At 44.6% G+C, this 25,737-nt stretch overlaps 1 protein-coding gene across 1 annotated transcript in view; it reads right to left on the minus strand.

The window, feature by feature from the left end:
• The window catches only part of fgf24 (fibroblast growth factor 24), a 137,833-nt gene that overhangs the window by 21,260 nt on the left and 90,836 nt on the right, over nucleotides 1-25,737 (minus strand). Inside the window, exon 4 of the mRNA XM_060837939.1 lies at nucleotides 7,165-7,271. Coding sequence (XP_060693922.1) covers nucleotides 7,165-7,271 — 107 coding nt within the window. The remainder of the gene's footprint in view (nucleotides 1-7,164; nucleotides 7,272-25,737) is intronic.

Genomic DNA, 25,737 nt, shown 5'->3' on the forward strand with positions numbered 1-25,737 from the left:
TTCTCTGCATATTTCCTTCTTAGTAATCCTCTGTTGTTCTTTAACAGCTTCCCAGTCCTCTGTTTTCCCACTTACCTTTGCTATGTTATACTTTTTCTCTTTTAACTTTATATTTTTCTTAACTTCCCTCATCAGCCATGGCATCCCATGCCTCCTCCTAGGATCTTTCTTCCTTTTTGGAATGAACTGATCCTGCATCTTCTGCATTATACACAGAAATATCCGCCATTGTTCCTCTACTGTCATCCCTGCTAAGGTATTGCACTTTGGCCAGCTCCACCCTCATTGCTCCATAGTTCCCTTTATTCAACAGAAATATTGTCACTTCCGATTGTACCCTCTCCCTCTCAAATTGCGGATTGAAGCTTAATGTATTATCACCCAATGATAATACTCAAACACAAATCCTCAGTGAACTAGGATCTTCAGTCAAGGAGTGACTAGGTCAGAATGCCGATAAGTGTCCCAGTTTGTATCTCTGAGCTCAGTTGCCTGACCAGAAGCTTGTCAGACCGCTTCCCTCGATTTGCCATCCTGAAAGTCAAGGTATCCATCCAGCAGTACAACTCTGTAAAGCTCTTAGGTATTAAACTCAGAGGAAAACCCTGATAGAATGATGAGGCAGCATTGTTTCAAAGCTATAAGCAGCGTTGAGGAAGTGATACAGTGGAAATATCACGCCAGTGATTCAGAGGATCAGGTTAATGTTCTGGGGATAGGAAATCAAATCTGTCTGCAGCACATAGTAAAGTTTGGGTTTAATTGAAAAAGCATTAAAAGCCCATCTGTTGTTCTTACCTGGTCTAACCTACATATCTCTAAGCAAGCGTCTCAGATCCAGGACAATTGGGGATGAACAATGAATGCAGGCCTCATTACTGACACCCAGATACCCAATGATAAAACATGGCATGTTCAGGAGATTGGAAGGAATAGCTGTCTTCACAATGTGAATTAAGTACACAGAATGGATTCTTGGGAAGATTAACAGCAGCAAGCATCTTCCATTAACGGGATGCCTTCTGATGAAGGGTCACTCAACCCGAAACGTTAACTCTGATTTCACTTCACAGATGCTGCTAGACCTGCTGAGAAATAATTTTTGTTTTTGATTTTCAGCATCCACAGTCCTTTTGGTTATTATTTAACATTCAACAGGATTGAAGTCAGAGGCGGGGGTACAAGGTTATCTGACCCACTCTGCCACCTACTAACATATAGTGTTTAAATTTTAACATCACTGCTACTTGCATAAGAGATGAAGTGTTTGGAATTGAGAGGCAATGTAAGAGTGTTAAGAGCCAGGTTCCTTTGACCCCTCTAAGAGCCCACACTGTTCCCTTTTTACTCCACCCAGGCATTTTCAGTGAGGCAAGGGAAATGTTGATCTTGGAATTTAAACTTAACTCTTTCACTCCCTTTATGATGGTATTAGGTATTACAGTGGACAGGTAAAAATGTTCCCACATGGGGAAAAGGAACAGGAAGGCACAAGTTTTAGCTAATTTTCGAAAGAAGTGAGGGAGACAGGAGGAAAGAGCTGTTCGTGCAGTGAGTGGCTTTGATCTGGAATGTGTTGCCTGGGAGTGATTCAACCAAAGCTTCTAAGAGGTTTTGGATTATACTATGAAAACGAAGAATGTGCATGAGGAATAGGCACCAGGAGAACTTGTCCTTCATTGAGCAAGTCCAGAAAGGTTGGGCAGAATGACCTCCTTCTCTGCTGTAACCATTCTCTGACTCCTTTCTTTACACAGGCTTGTCTGATGCCTTAGTGGGCACTTGCTGTCTGAGTCCTAAACTCTGGGATTCTTTCCATAAACTCTTAGGATGTTCCTTAGAGCACCTCTGAGCACATGTTTGGATGCCTGTTCGAGAATCTCCTGTGGCTTTAGGTTGCTAATGATTGACCCCCATGTGTAAGGGGTTGGTTAGCTCTGTTAGCTGGACAGCTGGTCTGCTATGCAGAGTGATGCCAACACCACGCGTTCAATTCCAGCTGAGGTTACCATTGAAGGACTCTCCCTCACAACCTCTCCCCTCACTGGAGGCAAGGTGACCCTCAGCTTTCTCCCTAATGGGAGGGTAGTCCTATGGGCTGGTGACTTTACCATTGCCAATTCTGTCCACTCTCTTCTTTTAAGATAAAAAAAAACCTTTCCAATTAATCTGCGTCGTTATTTGATTAGATTACTTACAGTGTGGAAACAGGCCCTTCGGCCCAACAAGTCCACACCGACCCTCCGAAGAGCAACCCACCCAGACTCATTCCCCTACATTTACCCCTTCACCTAACACTACGGGCAATTTAGCATGACCAATTCACCTCACCTGCACATCTTTGGACTGTGGGAGGAAACCGAAGGAACCCCATGCAGACACGGGGAGAATGTGCAAACTCCACACAGACAGTTGCTTGAGGCGGGAATTGAACCCGGGTCTTTGGCACTGTGAGGCAGCCACTGCGCTGCCCACATATTTGCCCCCTTGGAAGTATTCTTGTAAACCTTTTTTTTTGCACTTTTCCCCAAAGCCTTCCTTAAAGTGATGTGCCCAGAACTTCACTCCATATGTTGGAGTGAGGTTGAAGTACTGTTTTATTGAAAATCATCATAACTCCTTTGCACTTGTTCTCTGTGCTCCTGTTTATAAAGCTTGGAATCATGAAGATCAAGGCACTCGAATAGTCAGGTGGTTGTTTTAGACCAGCGTAGACTCTGTTGGCTGTAGACCTCTATGACTATGACTAATCTGTTATGCTTTTATTTTTAACCTGCTACCTTTAATGATTAGTGCACATATATCCCAGAGTTTTATGCTCCTTTGATTTATATTCCTTTGCTTCTCACTTTAGTTCCTACCAAAATGTATCATGCACTGCTCTGCCTTGAATGTTATCAATTACATGACTGCTGATTCCTCCACACTCTCTGCGTCCTCTTCACCCCACCCAACTTTTGCAAATTTTGAAACTGTCTCTTAGACACCCATTTAGATGAATTAAAAAAATTATGATCCTAATGTCAACCGTTGGGGAATCTTAACTTCCCCCAATCTGAAAAATAGTTGTTCATCACTGTTTGTTATTTCTTCATTCTGCCATGGAAATGGCTGACTTGTGCAAGGACAGGATCTGTTGCCATTCCTAATTACCTACTGACTGGGCGGATTGCTGGGAAATTAGAGCCACCCACAATGCTGTAGGTCTTGAGTCATACACTAGAGACTGATTTAGATTACTGTAGTGTGGAAGCAGGCCATTTGGCTCATTAAGTCACACCAGTCCTCAGAATAGCAGTCCACCCAGACTCATCCCTCAACCTCCCCTGGCTAATCCACCTAGCCTGCACAAAATGGACAATTTGACATGGCCAATCCACCTAACCTTAGGACTGTGGGAGGAAACCAAAGCACCAAGAATGTGTGAACTCCACACAGTCACCCAAGAAGGGGATTGAGCCCAGCTCCCTGGCACTGTGAGACAGTAATGTTAACCACTGAGCCACGACTTTCTGGATTAGTGAGGATTAGTGAACCAAATAGTGTTTTTTTTTCAGTAACAGAGCAGAAGCAGGCTATTTAACTTGCTCCATCATTCAATGAGGTCATGGCTGTTCTGATAATCCTCAACTCCAGAAATAAATCCAAACTTCATCATCTATCATGGTGGGATTCCAATCCATACTCACACAGCATTAACCTGCAGTCTTGGATTACTAGCCTGATGACATTAACCCTCTGCCACCATCTCCCCTAACAATCAAGGTTCATCCAGGATTAGAACCCAGGTCTTCTCACATCCTTATACTACAAGCTGTTACCAGGGAATCATACTCATAGACCAATAAGCATGTCATGGGGTGGCACAGTGGCTCAACGGTTAGCACTGTTGCCTCACAGTGCCAGGGATCTGGGTTTGCTTGCACCCTCAGGCAACCACCTGTGTGGGTTTCCTCCAAGTGTTCCAGTTTCCTCCCAGAGTCCAAAGATGTGAAGGTTGGGTAGATTGGCCATGCTAAGTTGTCCTCAGCGTCTAGGGATGTGCATTTAGGTGAATTAGCCATGAGAAATATGGAGTTATAGGGTTGGTAGGGTAAGCCTGGGTGGGATGCCCTTCAGAGAGCCAGTGTGAACTTGTTGAACTGAATGGCCTGTTCCAACACCAGAAGGATTCTATGATCAAATGCACATAAACCAGGTAGGAGTCTAGCCAACAGTCTTCTGATCAGTGGTCAGTCATGTTATCCACACTAACAAACAAAAATGGGTTTGTAATCACCATCACTGAGGCCAGATTATTGATTGAACTTCACCAGCTGCTATGATGGGGCTTGAACCTATAATCATTAGAATGTTTACTTAGCTGTCTTAGTTACTAGACCATTAGTGTTACCACAATGCTACCATCTCCGCTACTCACTCAACACTCTGCCACTATCTCTTTTATCTGTGGCCTTCACCCTTACTTGTAAACCCTGTGGGAAAAGAGTAAATGGTTGGGACTAATTGAACCACAGTAAGTGCAGAAGTAGGCAATCTGGCCCATTGTGTCATCGTGGTCAGCTCCTTCAGGCATTGATGGCTGAATAATCACTTTCTAAGGACCTTCTCATGCACTGTATGGTCAAGATCTAAAAGAGACTATCTCACCACAGGGTGGAGCAAGTATAACTGAGGTATTCAAAAGTGAATTGGATCATTGTCGGAAAAGAAGGAATGTGCAAAGGATTGTGGGAGGGGAATTACATTAAGTGAATTGTTCATTTAGAGAGCTGGTACAGCAATGATGGGCTGAATGGCCACCTTCTGTGCTGTAACAATGTAAACCTTTAAACCTTTCCTATTCATATAGCTATCCAGATGCCTTTTAGATGTTGCAATTGTACCAGCCTCCATCACTTCCTCTGGCAGCTCATTCCACACACATATCACACTCTGTGTGAAAAAGTTGCCCCTTACATCCCTTTTATATCTTTCCCCTCTCAGCCTAAACCTATACCCTCTACTTCTGGGCTCCCCCACCCCAGGGAAAAACCTTTGTCTATATATACTATCCATGCCCCTCATGATTTTATAAACCTCTTTGAGGTCACCCCTCAGCCTTCGACACTCTGGGGAAAACAGCCCCAGCCTGTTCAGCCTCTCCTCAAATCCTGGCAACATCCTTGTAAATCTTTTCTGAACCATTTCAAGTTTCACAACATCCTTCCAATAGGAAGGAGACCAGAATTGCACACAATATTCCAAAAATGGCCTAATCAACATCCTGTACAGTTGTAACATGACCTCCCAATGCCTATACTCAATGCTCTGACCAATAAAGGAAAGCATACCAAACACCTTTTTCATTATCCTACCTACCTGCGACTCTACTTTCAAGGAACTATGAACCTGCACTCCAAGGTCTCTTTGTTCAGCAACACTCCCCGGGACCTTACTATATTATGTAGTGGTGAGCATTGAATACATAAGCTATGATAAAGTTAATTATACAAAACACTAGTAGAGTTAGAGTGTTGTGTCCAATGCTGATGACCAGACTCTAGTACTCATGAGAATTTAGAAGCATGAGACGTGACTTTATTAAAACATACAGGATCCTTCGGGGACCGAATGGGCAAAAAGATTGTTTTCCCTTGTGGGAGAGTCTGGAAGGCATAAAATAAATCTCCAAATAAAGAGTCAACCTTTTAAAACATTGAAGAAGGTGAATTTCTTCTCCCAGTGGTTCTGAGTCTGTGGAAATCCTTACTGCAGAGGGTGGTAAAGGGAATCAAACATTCTTGGGAAAAAGACAGGAAAGTGAAGTTCAGGATTTTCAGATCAGCTGTGATCTCATCGAATTATGAAGCAGACTCAATGGGCTGAATGGTCTACTTCTGCTCCCATGTCTTCTGTCCTTATGGGATGAACATGAAGGTTCCAGGCATGAGGGATTCCCCTTACATGGAAACCAAGAAGAGTAAGGTGAAATTTGGTAAAGCTGTTTAAACTCTGAATGGGTTTGTTAGTAAATAAAGAGAAATTGTGCCCAATGACTTTTTAAAAAATTATTTTGTGGACTATGGACAGCACTGGAAAGACCAGCATTTGTTGCACATCCCAATATTGCTCTTGAACTGAATGGCTTGCAGTTAAGGGCCATGTGCATTGTTGTGGGTCTGGAGTCACAAGTAGGCCCAGACCAGATAAGGCTGACAGATTTCGCTCCCTGAAAGACATTTATGAACCAGATGGGTTTTCATGACAATGGTTTCCTGCTTGTCATTAGACCGCTTCATTTTTTAAAAACATGAACTGATTTGAATTGATTTCGCCTTATTGTCACATGTACTCACATGAGTAGAGTGAAAAGTTTACAAGGCACCACTTATGGCACCATGTTAGGTACAAAGGTACATAGGTACACCTTCTTGAGTACAAATTCTAAGGGAAAAAAAGACATAAAAAGTCCAGCATTACAGGCCCTCAAATTTCAGATGTAACAATCGAATTCCAATGTCACCATCTGCCATGGTGAGATTCAAACTCATAGCCTCAGAGCATTAGCCTGGGTCTCTGGATTGCGTTCAGTTGAGTCACATTATCCCTCATCCCTGAAGAGTTGTTCACCAGCGAGTAATGATGTAAAGTAGTTGGAAAAGACGACATGAGAGAAAACATTTTCAACAATGATTTATAATGTGTTATCTGAAAGGGCAGTAACACATATTCAATAATAACCATCAATAAGGAATGGCATAAATACTCAATGGTGAAAATTGCAGGGATATGGGGAAGTGGATGGAAGGACTAAATGGATTGTGGACAAGCACAAGAGGTAGCACAGACTTACCGGCTGAATGGCCTCCTGTGCTGTGCTATTCAATGCCATTTCATTGGCACAGTGAAATGTTTCAAGAAGTTGATCAAGCAGGTACAAAAGCTACATTGGATATCTTAAGTATAAAGAAAACATTCCACTTTAACAATGCTGATCTACAGAAATAGCTAAATATGGATAGATTTTGTGAGCAAGGCATATATAAGTTCAAGGCAGGTAAATGGAGTTAAGATTCAGATCAAACCTGATCCAACCGGAATGAATAACAGGCTCCCGTTCCTAGGTCCACATGATACGTGAGGACCTCATACTAGAAACATCTATCAGAAAGTAAGAATTACCTTGCCCAGAATCTTCCCTCGCTTGCTCATGCAGATGTAATGACCTGTCTCTTTGCCCTTTATTCGCACATGGCTGCCGAATGTATCAGTCTCCACCACAAGAAGAGCTGCAAAGAGAAGAGAAGTTTAAAAGAAAATGGAATAAGCACATCAGCAAATCTAAGGTCAAGACAAATCCACGTGGCCCATAGAAGACCATCCTCTGGTATCTTAACTGTCCAAAAGCATCTCATCCCACTCAAACTCTATTGTGTTGAAGTTCACTCCATCAGCTCTGGGTAATCCAAGATGGAGGACGGAAAACGTTGTGGTTGTAAGAGCTGCTCTTTTGTTTTGAGGTATTTTCAGTGTTGGAGCTGATTTTCTTGAATTCTAGGAGCAGTAATTACTGTTTTATAAGCTGTTGCGTTGTTTGGGAACTTTGAGGAAAAGAAATAAACCAAATCATCGGCACATTGAAAAAGGAGGAAGAGATTTACAAGGGACTAAGGGGCAATTTTTTTTTCATGCAGAGGGTGGTGCAGGTAAGGAATGAGCTGCCAGAGGAAGTGGTGGAGGCCGATACTGTTACAACACTTAAAAAGCATCTGGATGGGTGTATGAATAGGGTGGGTTTTCGGGGATATGGGCCAAATGCTGGCAAATGGGGCTGGATTTATCTGGCTGGCATGGATGAGTTGGACTGAAGAATCTGTTTCCGTGCTTTACAGCTCTATGGCTATAGTACATTAACTAAATCCCACCTTCCTCGTATCTAATCCTAATATTACTGAAAAGAGAGACGTGTTATCCAAATTTTCATCTTACTTTCCTCAGGACAAATGCAAGAATGCCATGTTTCAAACCATCACATCAATTTATAACTGGCTGTCAATTTATAATTGGTTGTCAGGTTGACTGGCCAAATCTTTGCCATGTGGAAAGCATTGGGAATGAACAGGCTCTCGACACTCCCAGGTAGTTCAAAATTGGTGCAAGGTCTTGAAAATATTCTTTCTGTTTGCAGAGAATGAGTCTGTAAGAGTGTGTGTTGCATCCAGTGAATGTATATGAAGTGATGGGTTTCTGTGTGTTTGAAGTTAATATTTAATTTGTCAGCATTTCTACAGTTACAATGAATTATTTTGAAAAATAGTTTCTCAGCCCAGCTTCAGAGTGAGTGAGTTTTGTGTATTTGTGGACATTTGTTCATTTTAGGCGTGATCCAGCATTGGAAATAATGAGGTCTCAAGGTTAGTTGGACAGTTTCGGAAATTTTGTTTAAGCTTAAAGGAAATATCCAAGTTGAGAGAGAAACAGACTTTTAGTTTCGCTTTTGATTTTGAGTGGCGCAGTTATGTGAAGTCTTTGGAATAGGATAGCCATGCGCAATGTGTTCCAGAAGAGGGAAGGATATGTGGGAAATTAAGTTACCTGGTAGTGAAAAGTTAGTTTCAGGCTCAGACCAGAAGTGTTGGAATAAACCCCTGAAGAGATTACTTAAAGCTGATCACATTTAAACCCATGTGAAACTATCATTGTTGCAACCTAAATGTTGAAGTCACAAGCAGGGTTCTTCTGAATAGAAAAGCAGCGACATGCTTCTGAGACTTTATAAAGCACTAGTTAGGCCCCATTTAGAATACTGTGTCCAATTTTGGGCCCCACACCTCAGGAATGACATACTTTTACTGGAGTGTATCCAGCAGAGATTCACATGGATGATCCCTGGAATGGTAGGCCGAACATATGATGAATGGCTGAGGATCCTTGGATTATATTCATTGGAGTTTAGAAGGTTGAGGGGAGATCTGATAGAAACTTATAAGATAATGCATGGCTTAGAAAGAGAGGACACTGCAAAGTTGTTTTCGTTAGGCAGGGAGACTGGGACCCAAGGTCACAGCCTTAAAATTAGAGGGGGTCAATTTAGAATGGAAATGAGGAGACATTTCTTCAGCCAGAGAGTGGTGGGCCTGTGGAATTCATTGTCTCGGGGCGCAGTGGAGGCTGGGACATTGGATATCTTCAAGGCAGAGATTGATAAATTCTTGATATCGCAAGGAATTAAGGGCTACGGGGAGATTGCGGGTAAGTGGAGTTGAAATGCCCCACATCAGCCATGATTAAATGGCGGAGTGGACTCGATGGGCTGAATGGCCTTACTTCCACTCCTGCGTCTTATGGTCCCATGGTCTTAATTTTCTTACTGACTACACAGGTCTCCGAGGCACATGTGAGGCAGTGCCTTACAGAATCAGAAACCAATGCTGTGTTTGATGTACCAATCACCGTGCATGGGACATGCAGCCTGCATACATAGCCATGCAGTTTAGAGGGAATGTTGGTTACAGGTGACTTTACCTGCTGAAGTATTGGATACAGGAATGGTGGTAATATACAAACGATGTGTTGAGAGCTGTACCAGTGACGTATTTTGGGTTACTACACAAATGCTGTTTTGTTTCCTTTCAGTTTATACAGGAATGCTTTGGAATTAGTGGGATTATACTTTTACTGTGTGTTAAAAACATCTTTGAATTTGTATTATACGTGGATGGTTCGGATTATTCCATTTTATCTTCATTTTTTCCATAATAAGCTTTCAGTTTATCGTTAAAGGATTGTCAGTAGTATTACGTGTTTATGTTTCAGTGAGAGACCACCTTGTTGAAATTAAAAGGATTAAAATTATGACTAGGTTCCTGTTTGGAATCAGGTTTGTTGAGTATCAACATCATCTAAGATCATAGTAATCTCAGCTGATTAACTTAAAATGTAGCCATAAGATTCTAAGAAATAGGAGTAGAATTAGGCCATTTATCCCATCATGCCTGCTCCACCACTCAGTCATGGTTGATATATTTCTCAATCCCATTGTCCTTCCCTCTCCCTGTAATCCTTAATCCCTTTATCAATCAATAACCTATCTCTGTCTTAAGTACACTCATTGGCCTCCACCGCCCTCTGTAGCAGTGAGTTCCACTGATTCCCCACCCTCTGACTGAAGAGATTCCTCCTCACTTCAGTTCTCAAGGGTTGTCCCATCACTCTGAGGCTGTGCCCTTGGGTCCCAGTCTTTCCTACTAGTGGAAACACCTTCTCCACCTCCACTCTATCCAGGCCCCTTGGTATTCTCTAAAATTCAATCAGATCACCCTCTGTCCTTCTAAGCCAGTTCAGAGAATTACACCAAGGAACTTTGAGTTCCAGGAAACTCCATCCATTTTCCAATCTTCAACACTCCAATCCATTAAAGCTCTGAGTTTAAATTCATCTAAAGAAATTCAACGTTTTAGGAAGTGTCTATTTTGGCATTTCCTGTAAATAAAGCACACAGTGGGATGAGTTTCAAACAATGCCAAACTCAATCTACCTTCCATCCCCTTTTAAGTCACTTCAAGAAGGAGAGGTCACAGTTTTAAGACAGATTTGAAGAGAAATCGTTTCTCTCAAAGCATCGTGAATTTGTGGAGTTCACTCCCTGAGAGTGTGGCAAACACTGGGACCCTGAATAAATTTAAGGAAGAAATAGATTTTTAATTCGTAAGGGTTGAAGGGTTATAGAGAGTTGGCAGGAAAATGGCGTGGAGTGAGATGAGATCAGTTATGATTGTAATAAATGTTGGAGCAGGCTCAAGGGGCTGAATGATCCACTACTGATCCTAGTTCTTATGTTATTAAGTTCTTATCAATGGGCTTAGCAAAGCTCTGATAGAAATATGACTTCTTTCAGTTGCTCCAAATATCACAAAGCAGCTCACCATCAATGGTTTCATTTCAAAGTCTGGTCACTGTTATGATGCGATACAGTGGCCAATTAACATATAGTAAACGCTTGATTAATGATGAAAGTGAGCAATTAATGATTTGCTGATATTGGGCAGGAGGATGTGGGAAGAGTTTACATTCCTTTAGAAAGTGGAATGGGATTCTCAAGACTCGCCTCCATGACTCCCTGTGCCTTAATATCTTTCCCCTATTTCATAGTTTCCTCAAGGAATACCTCAATAATCAACTGTGACAATTACTTCCCTTCCTTACCAGGTGTCTATCAAGCTTGAACATCTAGTTGCAGATGGAGTTTAATACAGATCAATGTGAGGCGTTCCATTTTAGAAAGGTAAATCAGAGCAGGATTTATACATTTAAAGGTAGGGTCCTGGAGAGAGTTGCTGAACAAAGAGATCTTGGAGTGCAGGCTCATAATTCCATGAAAGTGGGGTCACAGGTAAACAGGATAGTGAAGTAAGTGTTTGGTACACTTGTCTTTATTGGTCAGTGCATTGGGTAGAGGAGTTTGGAGGTCATATTGCAGCTGCATAGGACATTGGTTAGGCCACATTTGGTATACTGTACTGCATTCAATTCTGGTCTCCTTGCTAGAGGAGGGATGTTGTTAACTTGAAAGGGTATGGAAAAGATTTTCAAGGATGTCACCAGCTTTGGAGGGTTTGAGTGATATGGAGTTTGACTAGGATGGGGTTATTTTCTATGGACCATCAGAGACTAAGGAGTGACCTTTTTGAGGTTCATGAAATCATGAGAGGCATGGATAGGATGAATAGCCAAGGTCTGTTTCCCAGAGTGGGGTAGTCTGAAACCAGAGGCATAGGTTTAATGTGAGAGGTTAAAGTTTTAAAAGGGACCTTAGGGCCAACTTTTTCATGCAGAGGGTGGTGTGTGTATGCAATGAACTACCAGAGGATGTGGGGGAGGCTGGTACAATTACAACGTTCGAAAGACATCTGGATGGGTATGTGAATAGAAAGGGTTCAGAGGGAAAGGGGTCCTATGCTGACACATGGAATTAGATTAATTTAGGATATCTGGTTGCATGGATGACTTGTACCGAAGTGTCTGTTTCTGTGCTGCACATCTCTATGACTCTATCTCCTGCCTCTGTTTCTGGGAAGAATTTATAGAACCTTTCTTTTCACCCCCGCTTAATTCTTTAGGTGGTACGGGTTTGGAGAACTTAATTTCATTTACAATAAGAATCAAACACTGATAGCAAGAGAGATCAACTGCCCCATACACCCAATCTGACTCTTCTTGCTGCTAAACCCACCCTGCAGAATGGGAGAGTGTTTCTGAAAGAGACAGCCCAGGCATGAGCGTTGGATTCAGACTGTTCCAGACTCTTCCACGGTAGGCAGTTGGGAGTTGTTAAGAGAGAAGCATTTGACATGAGCAAAGAAATCAAGGTCTTATTTGGTTTGGCAACTGCCCGCCTGTTGCTCACTTTGTCAAACCAAGCTCATCCAGCTTCTAAGTCAGAAGGCTGTGACTTCCAAATCCCCTTTCAGAATCTTGAACATGAATTCTAAGCTGCTGGAGTGAGCATCATCCTCTGAGTGAGATCTTAAACCAAGCTCCCATCTGCCCTCAGAAGTGGGCACAGGAAATTCTGTGACACTCTTTTTGAAGAACAGCAGGAGGGAGTTATCTCTGATGGTTTATCCCCGAGCAAGCATTTTTTTAAAAATGGATTATCTGGTGATCGAGGGATTGCTGTACTTGTGATCTTGCTCTGTTGTAGTTTAGGGTGACTATACAGCAAGTGCAACTGCACTCCAAATGTGCGTCATTGACTATGAAGCATGTTGGGACATTTTGAGGCCAAGTCAGATGCATTATAAATGGAAATCCTTTCATACAGTCTGGCATCCCCGTGATTCAATGATGTTGCTTCTGCAGCCTTATTGTGATGTGTCATGCTTATTTTATCCTTCTCAAGGATTCAGTTGTGGAATTTGTCCCTCCCTCAGTCCATCCCAGATCCTGCAATGTTTAGGTTTGGAAAACCCAAGGCTAGTGCCATCTCATCGCATTTGCACACCTCCTCATCTTTGCAAGACTGCGACTGTCTCCCAACAGTAAGCCACACTCCTTCACGTGAGTCACTGGGAAAGTGCAGTCAGACCTCATAACTGCTGGCAGTTATGGGCAAACACATCTTATTTTTGTTTTCTGTACCGTGGTCTCACTATCTAAATAGCACGGCTAATTACACTCGTGGGTTTTCTTTTTCTCTCTGCTGTAAACGTAGGGAGTACTGGCCGGGCCACAACATTCTGGTCAGCAGCACTCACACAGGCTTAAGCAAAGTTCTGCCAACACCAAAGTATTCACCAGTCCAGCAAGTCTGACTTGGCAGAGGGCAGCAGGAACACTGAGGCACAGCAAAGGTCACAGCTGGGTAGAGAGGGAGAGAGGCTCTTTATAAAAATGAATTCTTGCGATGTGGATCTCCCTGGCAACTCTGACACTGATTTTCAGTTGTCTTAACTAAGTGGATGTCTTAGCCACTTCACAGGGCAGTTAAGAGCCAACCACATTGGCATTAGGACAGGAGTCACTTGTAAGGAACCTAAAGGGACACTGGTAAACCAGCCAGGCTTTCACAGCAGATTTCACCTGATGAAGGAGCAGCGCTCCAAAAGCTTGTGATTTCAAATAGATCTGCTGGATTAGGACCTGGTATTGTGTGCATTGACCTTGTTCACTACTGGCACCTCGACATCATAGCAGCTACCGTAGTAATTATGCTGTCACTTTTATTGACAGCTCATTTATAATCATAGGATCTCTACAGTGTGGAAACAGGCCCTTCAGCCCAGCAAGTCCATACCAACCCTCTGAAGAGTATCCCACCCAGACCCATTTCTCCTATCCTATTACTCTGAATTTACCCCTGACTACTGCACCTAGCCTACACATCCTTGAACACAATGGACAATTTAACATGGCCAAATCACCCAACCTGCACATCTTTGGACTGTGGGAGGAAATCGGAGCACCCAGAGGAAATCCACACAGACAAGGGGAGAGTGTGCAAACTCCACACAGGCGTTTGCCCGAGGCTGGATTCGAACCTGAGTCCCTGGCGCTGTGAGGCAGCAGTGCTCACCACCGAGTCGCCACGCCACCCTTTATGCTCCCAGATTTTCTTCATTCTTTGAAACAAAAACTTAGTTCAAACATTTAAACTGTCAGAGGGGGAATATTATTCAAATCCTATAGGTCTGGACTGTAGGTTAGGACTGAGTTGAGGAGGAACCTCCTCACCCAAAGGATGGTGAACGGGTGGAATTTGCTGCCCAATGAAGCAGTTGAGGTGACCTCGTTGAATGTTTTTAAGGTAAAGTTAGATAGGTTTTTGAACAGTAAAGGAATTAAGGGTCATCGTGAGTGGATGGGTAAGTGGAGCTGAGTGCATGAAAAGATCAGCCATGATCTTATTAAATGGCAGAGCAGGCTCAAGGGGACAGATGGCCTACTCCTGCTCCTCGTTCTTATGTCTCTCTCTGTCTCTCAATAACAAAACTTGTGTTTATTTAGCATTCGGGATGTAACAACACATCCCAATTGGAGCACTTTACATTTAATTTTGAGCCACAGCAGGAGAAACTTGGGCAAAAGAGCAAAATCCAACTCGAAGAGCAAGATCAGTCTTTTGCGCCTTACGTCAGGCAGATATACTGGCATTGGATGCAATTGAGAGAACATTCACTAAGCTGATATCAGGTGTGGAGGGACTGTTTTACAAGGAGATGTTGAGTAGGTTGGGCCTGTCCTAATTGGAGTTAATTCGTTGAAGCATACAAGATTCTTCAGAGCCTTGACATGGTAGATGCAGAAAGAGTGTTTTCCCTTGGGACCAGAGGGTACAATCTCAGGATGAGGAGTTGAACACTAAAACAGAGATGAAAAAGAATTTATTTTCTCAGAAAGTAGTGAATCTGTGCAATTCTTTACTACTGAGGGCTATTCAGGCTGTTTCATTAAGTATAGGGGAGGTGATGACCTAGAGACAGTATTGCTAGACTATTGATCTAGAAATTCAGCTAATGTTCTGGGGACATGGGTTTGAATCCCACTACTGCAATTGGTGGAATCTGAATTTTAAAAAAAACAAAATCCGGAATTAAGAATCTACTGATGACCATGAAAGGGAAAAATGAGGACTGCAGATGCTGGAAATCAGAGTCTAGAATTAGAGTGGTGCTGGAAAAGCACAGCAGGTCAGGCAGCATCCAAGGAGCAGGAAAATCGACATTTCGGGCAAAAACCCTTCATTAGGAATGAAGGCAGGGAGCCTCCAGCGTGGAGAGATAAATGGGAGGGGGCTGGGGCTGGGGAGAAGGTAGCTCAGAGGACAATAGGTGAATGGGGTTGGAGATGGGAGGACTGTGGAGGGGATAGGTGGGAAGGGAGATTGGCAGATAGGACAGGTCACAATGACAGTGCTGAGCTGGAAGGTTGGAACTGAGGTAATGTGGGGGGTGGGGAAATGAGGAAACTGGTGAAAAGTCCACATTGATGCCCTGGGGTTGAAGTGTTCAGAGGCAGAAGATGAGGCGCTCTTCCTCCAGGTGTCGGGTGATGAGGGAGTGGCAGTGGAGGAGGCCCAGGACCTGCATGTCCTCAGCAGAGTGGGAAGGGGAGTTGAAATGTTGGGCCATTGGTCAGTGGGATTGATTGGTGCGGGGATCCTGGAGATGTTCCCTGAAGCGTCCAGTTTCCCCAATCTAGAGGAGACAGCATTGAGAGCAACGGATACAAGAAATGACATTGGTGGGTGTGCAGGTAAAACTTTGATAGTTGTGGAAGGCTCCTTTGGGGCCTTAGATAGAGGTAAAGGAGGAGGTGTGGGCCCAGGTGTCAGGACAGGAGGGTGGGTTTTTGGGGGGCGTGGACCTGGCCTGGTAATCACAGAGGGAGCGGTCTTTGCGGTAAGCGGAAAGAGGTGGGGAGGGAAATATATCCCTGTTGGTTGGGTCCATTTGGAGGTGATGGAAATTATGGCAGATGATGCGATTTATGCAAAGGTTGGTAGGATGGAAGGTGAGGACGGGGGTGGGGGGGAGGTTCTGTCATTGTTACGGTTGGAGGGGTGGGACAAAAGCAGGACAAATCCAACCCAGCCAATTATCGCCCCATCAGTCTACTCTCGACCATCAGTAAAGTGGTGGAAGGTGTCATTAACAGTGTTATCAAGCAGCACCTGCTCAGCAATAACCTGCTCAGTGATGCCCAGTTTGGGTTCCACCAGGGCCACACAGCTCCTGACCTCATTACAGCCTTGGTTCAAACATGGACAAAAGAGCTGAACTCCAGAGGGGAGGGGAGAGGGACAGCCCTTGATGTCAAGGCTGCATTCGAGTGAGTGTGACATCAAGGAGCCCTTGTAGAACTGAAATCAATGGGTATTGGGGGGCAAACTCTCTGCTGGTTGGAGTCATACCTGGCTCATAGGAAGATGATTCTGATTGTTTGAAGTCAGTCATCTCAGCTCCGGGACATCTCTGCAGGACTTCCTCAGGGTAGTGTCCTAGGTCCGACCATCTTCAGCTGCTTCATCAATGACCTTCCCTCCATCATAAGGTCAGAACTGGGGATGTTCACCAATGATTGCACAATGTTCAGCACCATTTGTGACTCCTCAGATACTGAAGCAGTCCATGTTCGTATGCCACATAAATGATTTGGTGAAAAACTTGGTGGGTCTAATTTGATTTGATTTGATTCATTGTCAGGTTACCTGGGTACAGTGAAAAGCTTTGTAATTCGTAAGCTTGTGAACGATGCAAAGAGTGGTGGAGTGCGGAGAGTGAGGAGGATTGTCAGAGGATACAGAAGGATATTGATCAGTTGGAGGCATGGGCAGAAAAACGGCAGATGGACTTTAATCTGGATCATTGTGAGGTAATCTATTTTGAAGGTCGAGTGGAAATTATATAGCGAATGGCAGAACCCTTAGGCGTATTGATATGCAGAGGGATCTGGGTGTGCAGGTCCACAGATCACTGAAGGTGGCAGTGCAGAGAGATAAGGGAGTAAAAAAGGCTTGTGGCATGCTTGCCTTCATTGTGAGGGGCATTGAGTATAAGGACAGACAAATTATGCTGCAGCTTTATAGAATTTTAATTACACCACACTAGGAATATTGCATACATTTCTTGTCACCACACTTTAAAATTGGTGGAGTGCGGATAGTGAGGAGGATTGTCAGAGGATACAGCAGGGCAGCATGTGGGTGGCACAGTGGCTCAGTGGTTAACACTGCTGCCTCGCAGTGCCAGGGACATGGGTTTGGTTGGTTCCAGCTTCACGTGACTGACTGTGTGGAGTTTGCACATTCTCCCCGTGTCTGCGTGGGTTTCCTCCAGGTGCTCCGGTTTCCTCCCACAATTCAAAGATGTGTAGGTCAGGAGAATTGGCCAGGCTAAATTGCCCATAGTGATAGATGCGTGAGTGGGGGGAATGGGTCTGGGTGGGTTCCTCTTCGGAGAGTCGATGTAGATTTGTTGGGCTGAAGGGTCTGTTTCCACGCTGTAGGGAATCTAATCTAATCTAAACTATCAGATGGATGTGGATGCTTTGGAGAAGGTACAGAGAAGATTTATCAGGATGTTACCTGGGATGGGGGATTTTGGCTATGAAGAAAAGTTGGATAGACTGGGTTTGTATTCACTGGAATGCAGGAGGTTGAAGGGCGACCTGATGGTAATTTGTAAGATTGTGAATGGCATGGATGGAGGATTTTCCCACAGTGGAGTGATCAATAATAAGGGATACAGGTTCATCATGCAGGGGGCGTTGGGGGGTGGTGGGGGGTGGTGAGAAGGGGGTGTGTGGTGGGGGGGGTGGTTAAGTGAGTGCCTGGAGGAGGTGGTGGAAGCAGACACAATAACAATATTCAAGAAGCTCCCGGCTGAATACACGAATAGGAAGGGAATATATGGATATGGATCTTGCAAATGAAGATGGATTTAGTATGGAAGGGCAAAATGGCGCAATCGTGGAGGGCAGAGGGCATGTTCCTGTGCAGTACTGTTCTTTGCAATATGATCTGGACAATATCCAGGCTTGGCAAGTGGCAAGTAATATTCACACCACACAAATGCCAGGTTATGACCACCATCAATACGAGACAATCTAACCATTCTCTTGTCATTCAATGGTGTTACCATCACCAAATCTCCCACCATCACCATTCTGGGAGTTATCATTAACCAGAAACTCAACTGTACTCACCATATAAATACAGTGGCTATAAGAGCAGGTCAGGGGTTAGGAATACTGCAGGGAATAACTCACCTCCTCACTCCTCAAATCCATCTACAAGGCACAAGTCAGGAGGGTGACAGAACACTCCCCACTTGTCCAGATGGGTGCAGCTCCAACAACACTCAAGAAGCTTGACATCATCCATAACAAAGCAGCTCGCTTGATTCACGCCACATCCACAAACATTCAATCCCTCCACCAATGATAGGAGGAGCATGGTGTATTATCTACAAGAACAACTGCAAAAATTCACCAAACATCCTTAGACAGCACCTTCTAAAGCCATGTCCACTTTAAATGGAAGGACAAGGGCAGCAGATATATGGGAACACCACCCCCTGCAAGCCATTCACCACCCTGACTTGGAAATATATCGCCGTTTCTTCATTATCACTGGGTCAAAATCCTGGAATTCCCTCCCTAAGGGCATTGTGGGTCAACTCACAGCGGGTGGACTGCAGCAGTTCAAGAAGGCAGCTCACCCCCACCTTCTCAAGGGGCAACTAGGGACTGGCAATAAATGCTGTCCCAACCAGCAATGCCCACATCCCACAAAAAGGAAAATAAAAGTCAAGGCCGAGATAGGCAAATATTTAATCAGTAAGGGCTCAAGGGCTATGGGGGGAAGTCAGGAAAGTGGAGTTGGGGATTGTCAGATCAGCCATGATCCCATTGAATGGGGGAGCAGATTCAATGGGCTGAATAGCCTACTGCTGCTCCTGTGTTTTATTATTTCTAAGAGATGGGTTTCAAGAGGAGTCTTAAAGAAGGGGAGAGAGAGAGAGAGAGAGAGGCAGTGAGACAGCGAGGTTATGGGTGAGAGTTTAGGTTCCAGAGCTTCAGACCCAGGCAGCTAAAGACACAGCCACCAATGGTGGAGCAATTAAACTTTGATATTCTGAAGAGGCGGGAGTTAGAGGAGAATAGATATCTTGGAAGAATGTGCACCAATGGAGTTGGCAAGGTTAGGCAGGGCTGAGCTATCGGATGGGTTTGAAAATGGGTCTGTGCATTTTAAAATCAGGGACATGTTTAACCAGGAAATAATGACGTTAACCAGTATGCTGGCGGTGATTTAGAACATGAACAACTGAGATTTTGAATAACTTCACGTTCACAAAGGGTCGGTTTGGGAGGTCGATTCAGGAGTGACACCGGAAGGCAGCATCAGTCAATGGGAATTTAGCTCAGTTCAATGCGGAAACAAATGGAGAGCGGAAAACCAGGGTCTTTCAGTCAACCGCGTTAACAACAACTTTACACAGTGCATTTTATAGAATAAAACATCCCAAGGTGCTACACACAGGAGCATGCTAAAACAAAATACAACACTGCCACACAAGGCAGTGTTAGATCGCATGCCCAAAAGGTTGGTCAAAAAAGTAGGTTCAAGTGTTTATATTAAAGGAGGGAGGTGAGGTATGGATTTGGACAGGTGCAGCCAGGGCATCCCAGAGCATGGGGCCTACAGCAACTAAAGGCTTGGCTTCCAATGGTGGTACAATGAGAATTGGGAACGCAGAAGAATCCAGAATGAGAAAGGCACAGGTATCTCCGATGGCTGTGCTGCTGGAGGAGGTTTTGGAGATATGGAGGGGTGAGGTGAAGGAAAGGTACATATAAAATAAACCTGAGAAAAGAAGGCTAAGAGGAGATTGGATAGAGGTTTACAAACTTGTGAGCGACCTGGACAGCGTAGATAGGGAGAAGCTGTTCCCACTCGTAAAACAAAAATAGGACAAGAGGCCAAAGGTTTAAAACAATGTGCCAGATAAGCATGAGTGATATAAGAATTTATTTTTCACACACTAGGGTCTGGAATGCACTGCCTGGGGATGTGCTAGATGCAGGTTCAATTGAGCCGTTCAAGAGCGCGTTACTTAGACAGAAATAACGTGCAGGGCTGGGGAAAGGGCAGGAGTTTGCCACCTGGTGCAGACACGATGGTCTGAATGACTTCCTTTTGAGCCACAACAAGTCGGTGATTCTGTGAAGAAAGCGAATTTTCAAAGTCAACATTCTTCTTGAACAGGTGCTAATGCAGCTCAGGGACAATCAGGTGAGAAGGACAGGGGCCTAGCATACAGACAGCACCATTTCGGATGATCTACAATTCAAGGAGGCCGTAGTATGAAAGATTAGCTGGGAGTGCATTGGAACAATCAGTCTAGAAGTAACAAGGATGTGAATGAGGTTTTAGCAAATGTTTAATAAGATAAATAAGGTCAGTTAAAATAATTATTACGATAACATGTGCTAACTGTGGTAGAAAGAAAATTGGGCCATGTTTAACAGATTTGGTGATGGCATGTATTTCCAAAAATGACGTGAATCAATAGATGACAGTTCCATGTTTACCATTACTGAGAACAGCTTTTAATTCCAGATTTATTGGCTGAATTTTAATACAAGTTACTACAGTGGGATTTTAACATGTGCGCCTATTCTCTAGAATACCAGTCCTGTGACATTACCAGTTTGACTCACTTGCCGACTAATCAGCAGTCTCGGTTCATACAGTATAAATGTTATTTTTGCTCCCTAAATTGGTATTCATGTGAGTTGTCCTGAAGAGTACAGTGACACAGGTGTTAGTTAGCACTGCTACCTCACGGGACCAGGGTTCAAATCCAGCCTCGGGTAACTCTCTGTGTGGAGTTTGCACATTCTCACCGCATCTGTGTGGGTATCTTCACAAATCAAAGGTGAACTGGTCATGCTGGAGTTGCCCAGAGGTGTGCAGGCTGAATGGATTAACCATGAGAAATGAGGGGTTATGGGATGGGGGAATGGATGCTCTTTGGAGAGTCAGTGCAGGTTTTAAGGGCTGAAAAGCCTATATTTGCACTGTAGAGGTTCTATGAGTGCAAAACAAAAAGCTTTGACAAAATGTACAATTTTTCCAGCAATATCCAAGTTCTATCTATAAAACTAAACAACATTTTTTTTGGTCAAGATTAGAGTGGTGCTGGAAAAGCACAGCAGGTCAGACAGCATCCGAGGAGCAGGAAAATTGATGCTTCAGGCAAAAGCCCTTCATCAGGATTCCTGCTCGATTTTCCTGCTTCTCGGATGCTGCCTGACCTGCTGTGCTTTTCCAGCACAACTCTAATTTTGACTCCAATCTCCAGCATCTGCAGTACTCACTTTCGCCTAACTTTTTTTTTAGATTCCTCACAGTGTGGAAACAGGCCCTTCAGCCCAATAAGTCCACACCGACCCTCCGAAGAGTAACCCACCCAGACCCATTCCCCTACCCTATATTTATTGTAAACTAATTACTGTTCAAATTGACTCTCATAGAGTCACAGAGATGTACAGCTCAAAAACAGAACCTTTGGTCCAACTCGTCCATGCTGACCAGATATTCTAAGCTAGTCTAGTCCCATTTGCCAGCACTTTGGCTCATATCCTTCTCAGGCAGAAGTGGGTTCTGCAGATGCTGGAGATTAGAGTCGAGAGTGCAAAGGCCCTTCAGCAGGAATGAGGCTGGGAGCCTCAGTGGTGGACAGAAAAATGGGAGGGGGGTGGGACTGGGGAGAAGGTAGCTGAGAGTGCAACAGGTGGATGGAGGTGGAGGTAAAGGTGATAGGTTGGAGGGGAGGGTGGAGGGGAATAGGTGGGAAGGAAGATTGACAGGTGGGACAGGTCACGAGGACGATGCTGAACTGGAAGGTTGGAACTGGGTTAAAGTGGGGGTAGGGGGAAATGAGGAAACTGGTGAAATCCACATTGATGCCATGGGGTTGGAGCATCCTGAGGCATGTGATGAGGCATTCTTCCTCCAGGCATCGGGTGGTGAGGGAGCAGGCGATGGAGGAGGCCCAAGACCTGCATGTCCTCAGCAGAGTGGGAGGGGAGTTGAAATGTTGGGCCATAGGGCAGTGGGGTTGCTTGGTGCGGGTGTCCCAGAGATGTTCCCTAAAGCGCTCTGCGAGGAGGCGTCCAGTCTCCTCAATGTAGAGGAGACCACATCAGGAACAATGAATACAATAAATGACATTATGGATGTGCAGGTAAAACTTTGATGGTTGTGGAATGCTCCTTTGGGGCCTTGGAAGTAAGTGGGGTGGTGGGTAGGGTAGGTATAGGCCCAGGTTTTGCAATTCCTGCGGTGGCAGGGGAAGGTGCCAGGATGGGAGGGTGGGTTGTTGAAGGGACATGGACCTGACCAGGTAGTCGTGGATGGAACAGTCTTTGCTGAAAACGGAAAGGGATGGGGAGGGAAATATATCCCTGGTGGTGGGGTCCGTTTGGAGGTAGCGGAAATGTCATCAGATGATATGGTTCATGCGAAGGTTGGTAGGGTGGAAGGTAAACACCAGGCGCTGTAGTTGGAGGGGTGGGGTTTGAGGGCGGAGGTGCGGAATGTGGATGAGATGCGTTGGAGGGCATCTTCAACCATGTGGGAAGGGAAATTGCGTTCTTTAAAGAAGGAGGCCATCTGGTGTGCTCTTTGGTCTAGATGGCCTCCTTTGAAGATTCACAAATTCCCCTTCAATGTGGTTGACGATGCATTCCAACGCATCTCATCTGTGTCCTTCACCTCTGCCCTCAAACCCCACCTCTCCAATCGCAACAAGGACAGAACCCTCCTGGTCCTCACCTTCCACCCTACCAACCTCCGCATAAACCACATCATCTGCTGACTTTTCTGCCACCTCCAAACAGACCCCACCATCAGGGATATATTTCCCTCCCCACCCCTTTCCGCTTTCCTCAAAGACCGTTCCCGCTGCAACTACCTGGTTAATTCCACACCCCTCAACAACCCACCCTCCCATCCTGGCACCTTCCCCTGCCACCGCAGGAATTGCAAAACCTGTGCCCACACCTCCTCCCTCACCTCCATCCAAGGCCCCAAAGGAGCCTTCCACATCCATCAAGGTTTCATCTGCACTTCCACACATGTCATTTATTGTATCCGTTGCTCCCGTTGCGATCTCCTCTACATTAGGGAGGCTGGACGCCCCCTCGCAGAGCACTTTAGGGAACATCTCCGGGACACCCGCACCAATCAACCACACCGCCCTGTGGCCGAACATTTCAACTCTCCCTCCCACTCTGCCGAGGACATGCGGGTCTTGGGCCTCCTTCACCGCCGCTCCCTCACCACCTGATACCTGGAGGAAGAATGCCTCATCTTCTGCCTCGGGACCCTTCAACCCCAGAGCATCAATGTGGATTTCACCAGTTTCCTCATTTCCCCACAGCCACTTTAACCCAGTTCCAAACTTCTAGCTCAACACCATCCTCATGACCTGTCCCACCTATCAATCTTCCTTCACATCTATCCACTCCACCCTCCTCTCCGACCTATCACCTTTACCCTACTTCCATCCATCTATTGCACTCTTAGTTACCTTCTCCCCAGTCCCACTCCCCCTTCCATTTATCTCTCCACATCTAAGGTTCCCAGCCTCATTCCTGATGAAGGGCTCCTGCCCGAAATGTCGATTTTCCTGCTCCTCGGATGCTGCCCGATCTGCTGTGCTTTTCCAGCACCCCTCTAATCTTGGCCCATGTGCCTCTAAACTTTTCCTATTCATATACCCATCCAGATGCCTTCTAAATGTTGTAATAGTACCAGCCTCCGCCACTTCCTCTCATAGCTAGTTCCATACACGTACCACCCTTTGTGAGAAAACATTGCCCCTTAGGACTCTTTTAAATCTTTCCCCTCTCACCTTAAACCCATGCCCTCCAGTTCTAGACTCCCCCAGTCGACTCACCTAGTCAGATAACCCAAAACTAAACAGCTAGAAATGACAATTAGAAGAAAAAAGAATTAACAAACAACCATTAGTGCAGTAGATTTCCCTTTAAGAAGTCCCAGTCAGAACCATCCCCGTGATACAATAAGACCACTTTATTCTGTGACAAGTGTTTACACTACCAGACTAAACAACCCAATATAAACAGCTACAGCCTGTTATACATACGTGACCCAGGTTTCCCCAGATCGCTGTTACTGAGTCATGACACAGGAACTGATGTTGCACTTTTGGGGCTGGCTGACTTACCATGGGTTCAACCCTTGTTATTTCTGTAATCTCTTCCAGCTCCATAACCATTGGAACATAGCCGTAGGAATTAGTCATTCAGCCCTTTGAGCCTGTTCTTCCGTCGAGTAAACTAGGTCCATCTAAGTCAGGCCTCTTGAACGTCTCCAAATTGATCATGCTGAGGTCCTACAGTCTGGAAGTCCCTCTCTAAACTGCCTCCCCACCTGGTCTTTCCATCTTTGAGTTGCTCTGTATAACCTAACTCTTTCGTCATCTGTCTAATATTTACCTAATGTGGCTCAGTGCCTAATGACATTTTTGTAGGGCTGTACGTATGTAATATTGTGTAATAGGTGTCATATAAACATAAGTTGTTGTCAAATACATTGAGAAATCTTTCAAAAAATCTTTGTCTATGAAAGTTATGCTTCATAAGTTGCTGGTTAACCTCCAGCTAAGTCATTGTGTCCAATTCTGGGGCACCCTACTTCAGAAAATGATGTCAAGGCCTTTGGAAAAATGCCAAGGTAATACACAATCGTTAAAAAAGTTAGACTTTGATGAAGAAGAGAAGCTGAATTAGGTGAGATCGTCCTCCTTTGAGCAAGAAAACATAGAATCCCTACAGTGTGGAAACAGGCCATTCAGCCCAACGAGTCTACACAAACTCTCCAAAGAGCATCCCACCCAGACTCACCCTCCCACCCTATCCCTATAACCTTGCATTTCCCATGGCTAGCCCACCTAACCTACATACCCCTACAAGCAATTTAGTTGTAGCCAAAACTGCACTCGTTTGGGTAAATGTAATTAAGGGGCAGTTTTTGAAGTTATGAAACAACTAGAAATGACAAAACAATTGTTTGTAATTTGGAACACTCAGCTGCAGCTCTAATGTGTAAATTGGACAAAAATGGAAAGAGAAAAAATTTTTCAGGCAAAAGGGCAAAAACTGAGAAGTGGGCATGATTGGGCAGACATGATTGGGTACAGGTGCGATGGGCCACAACGACCCATTCTGGGCTTTTCATTCTATAGGCAATGAAATTACCTTTAGGATTCTGATTGGATCAGAATTGAATCCACTGATCAGTAATGCAGGGGTGCAGGGAGTGATGGTGGTGGGTGTGCTGCCAATCAAGTGGATTGCTTTATCTTTGGTGCTGACAAGCTTCTTGAGTGTTATTGGAGCTATACGCATCCAGGCAAGTGGGCAGTATTCCATCACATTCCTGACTTGTGCCTTGTAGTTGGTGGGTGCTGCATGTGCTATCACTAATACCTTCTGGATATCCATTCCTCGAGGACCGATGTGTAAATGAGAATAGTCTAGGCTCTTTTGAAGCATCTCCTTTTGTAAATAAGTTGCATCTCTGCAACTATTTATATGTTTCAAGGTTACAATGGATATTATTACAGAAACTGTAAGGTGGACCTGGTCTTGAGTCTGACTTCTTCATGATCCTTCTCAGTCACCAGTCCTCATAGTGCATGCTGCTTTTGGCACTCAATC

The sequence above is a fragment of the Hemiscyllium ocellatum genome, chromosome 1 (genome assembly GCF_020745735.1).
Source record: "Hemiscyllium ocellatum isolate sHemOce1 chromosome 1, sHemOce1.pat.X.cur, whole genome shotgun sequence".
Lineage (NCBI taxonomy): Eukaryota > Metazoa > Chordata > Chondrichthyes > Orectolobiformes > Hemiscylliidae > Hemiscyllium > Hemiscyllium ocellatum.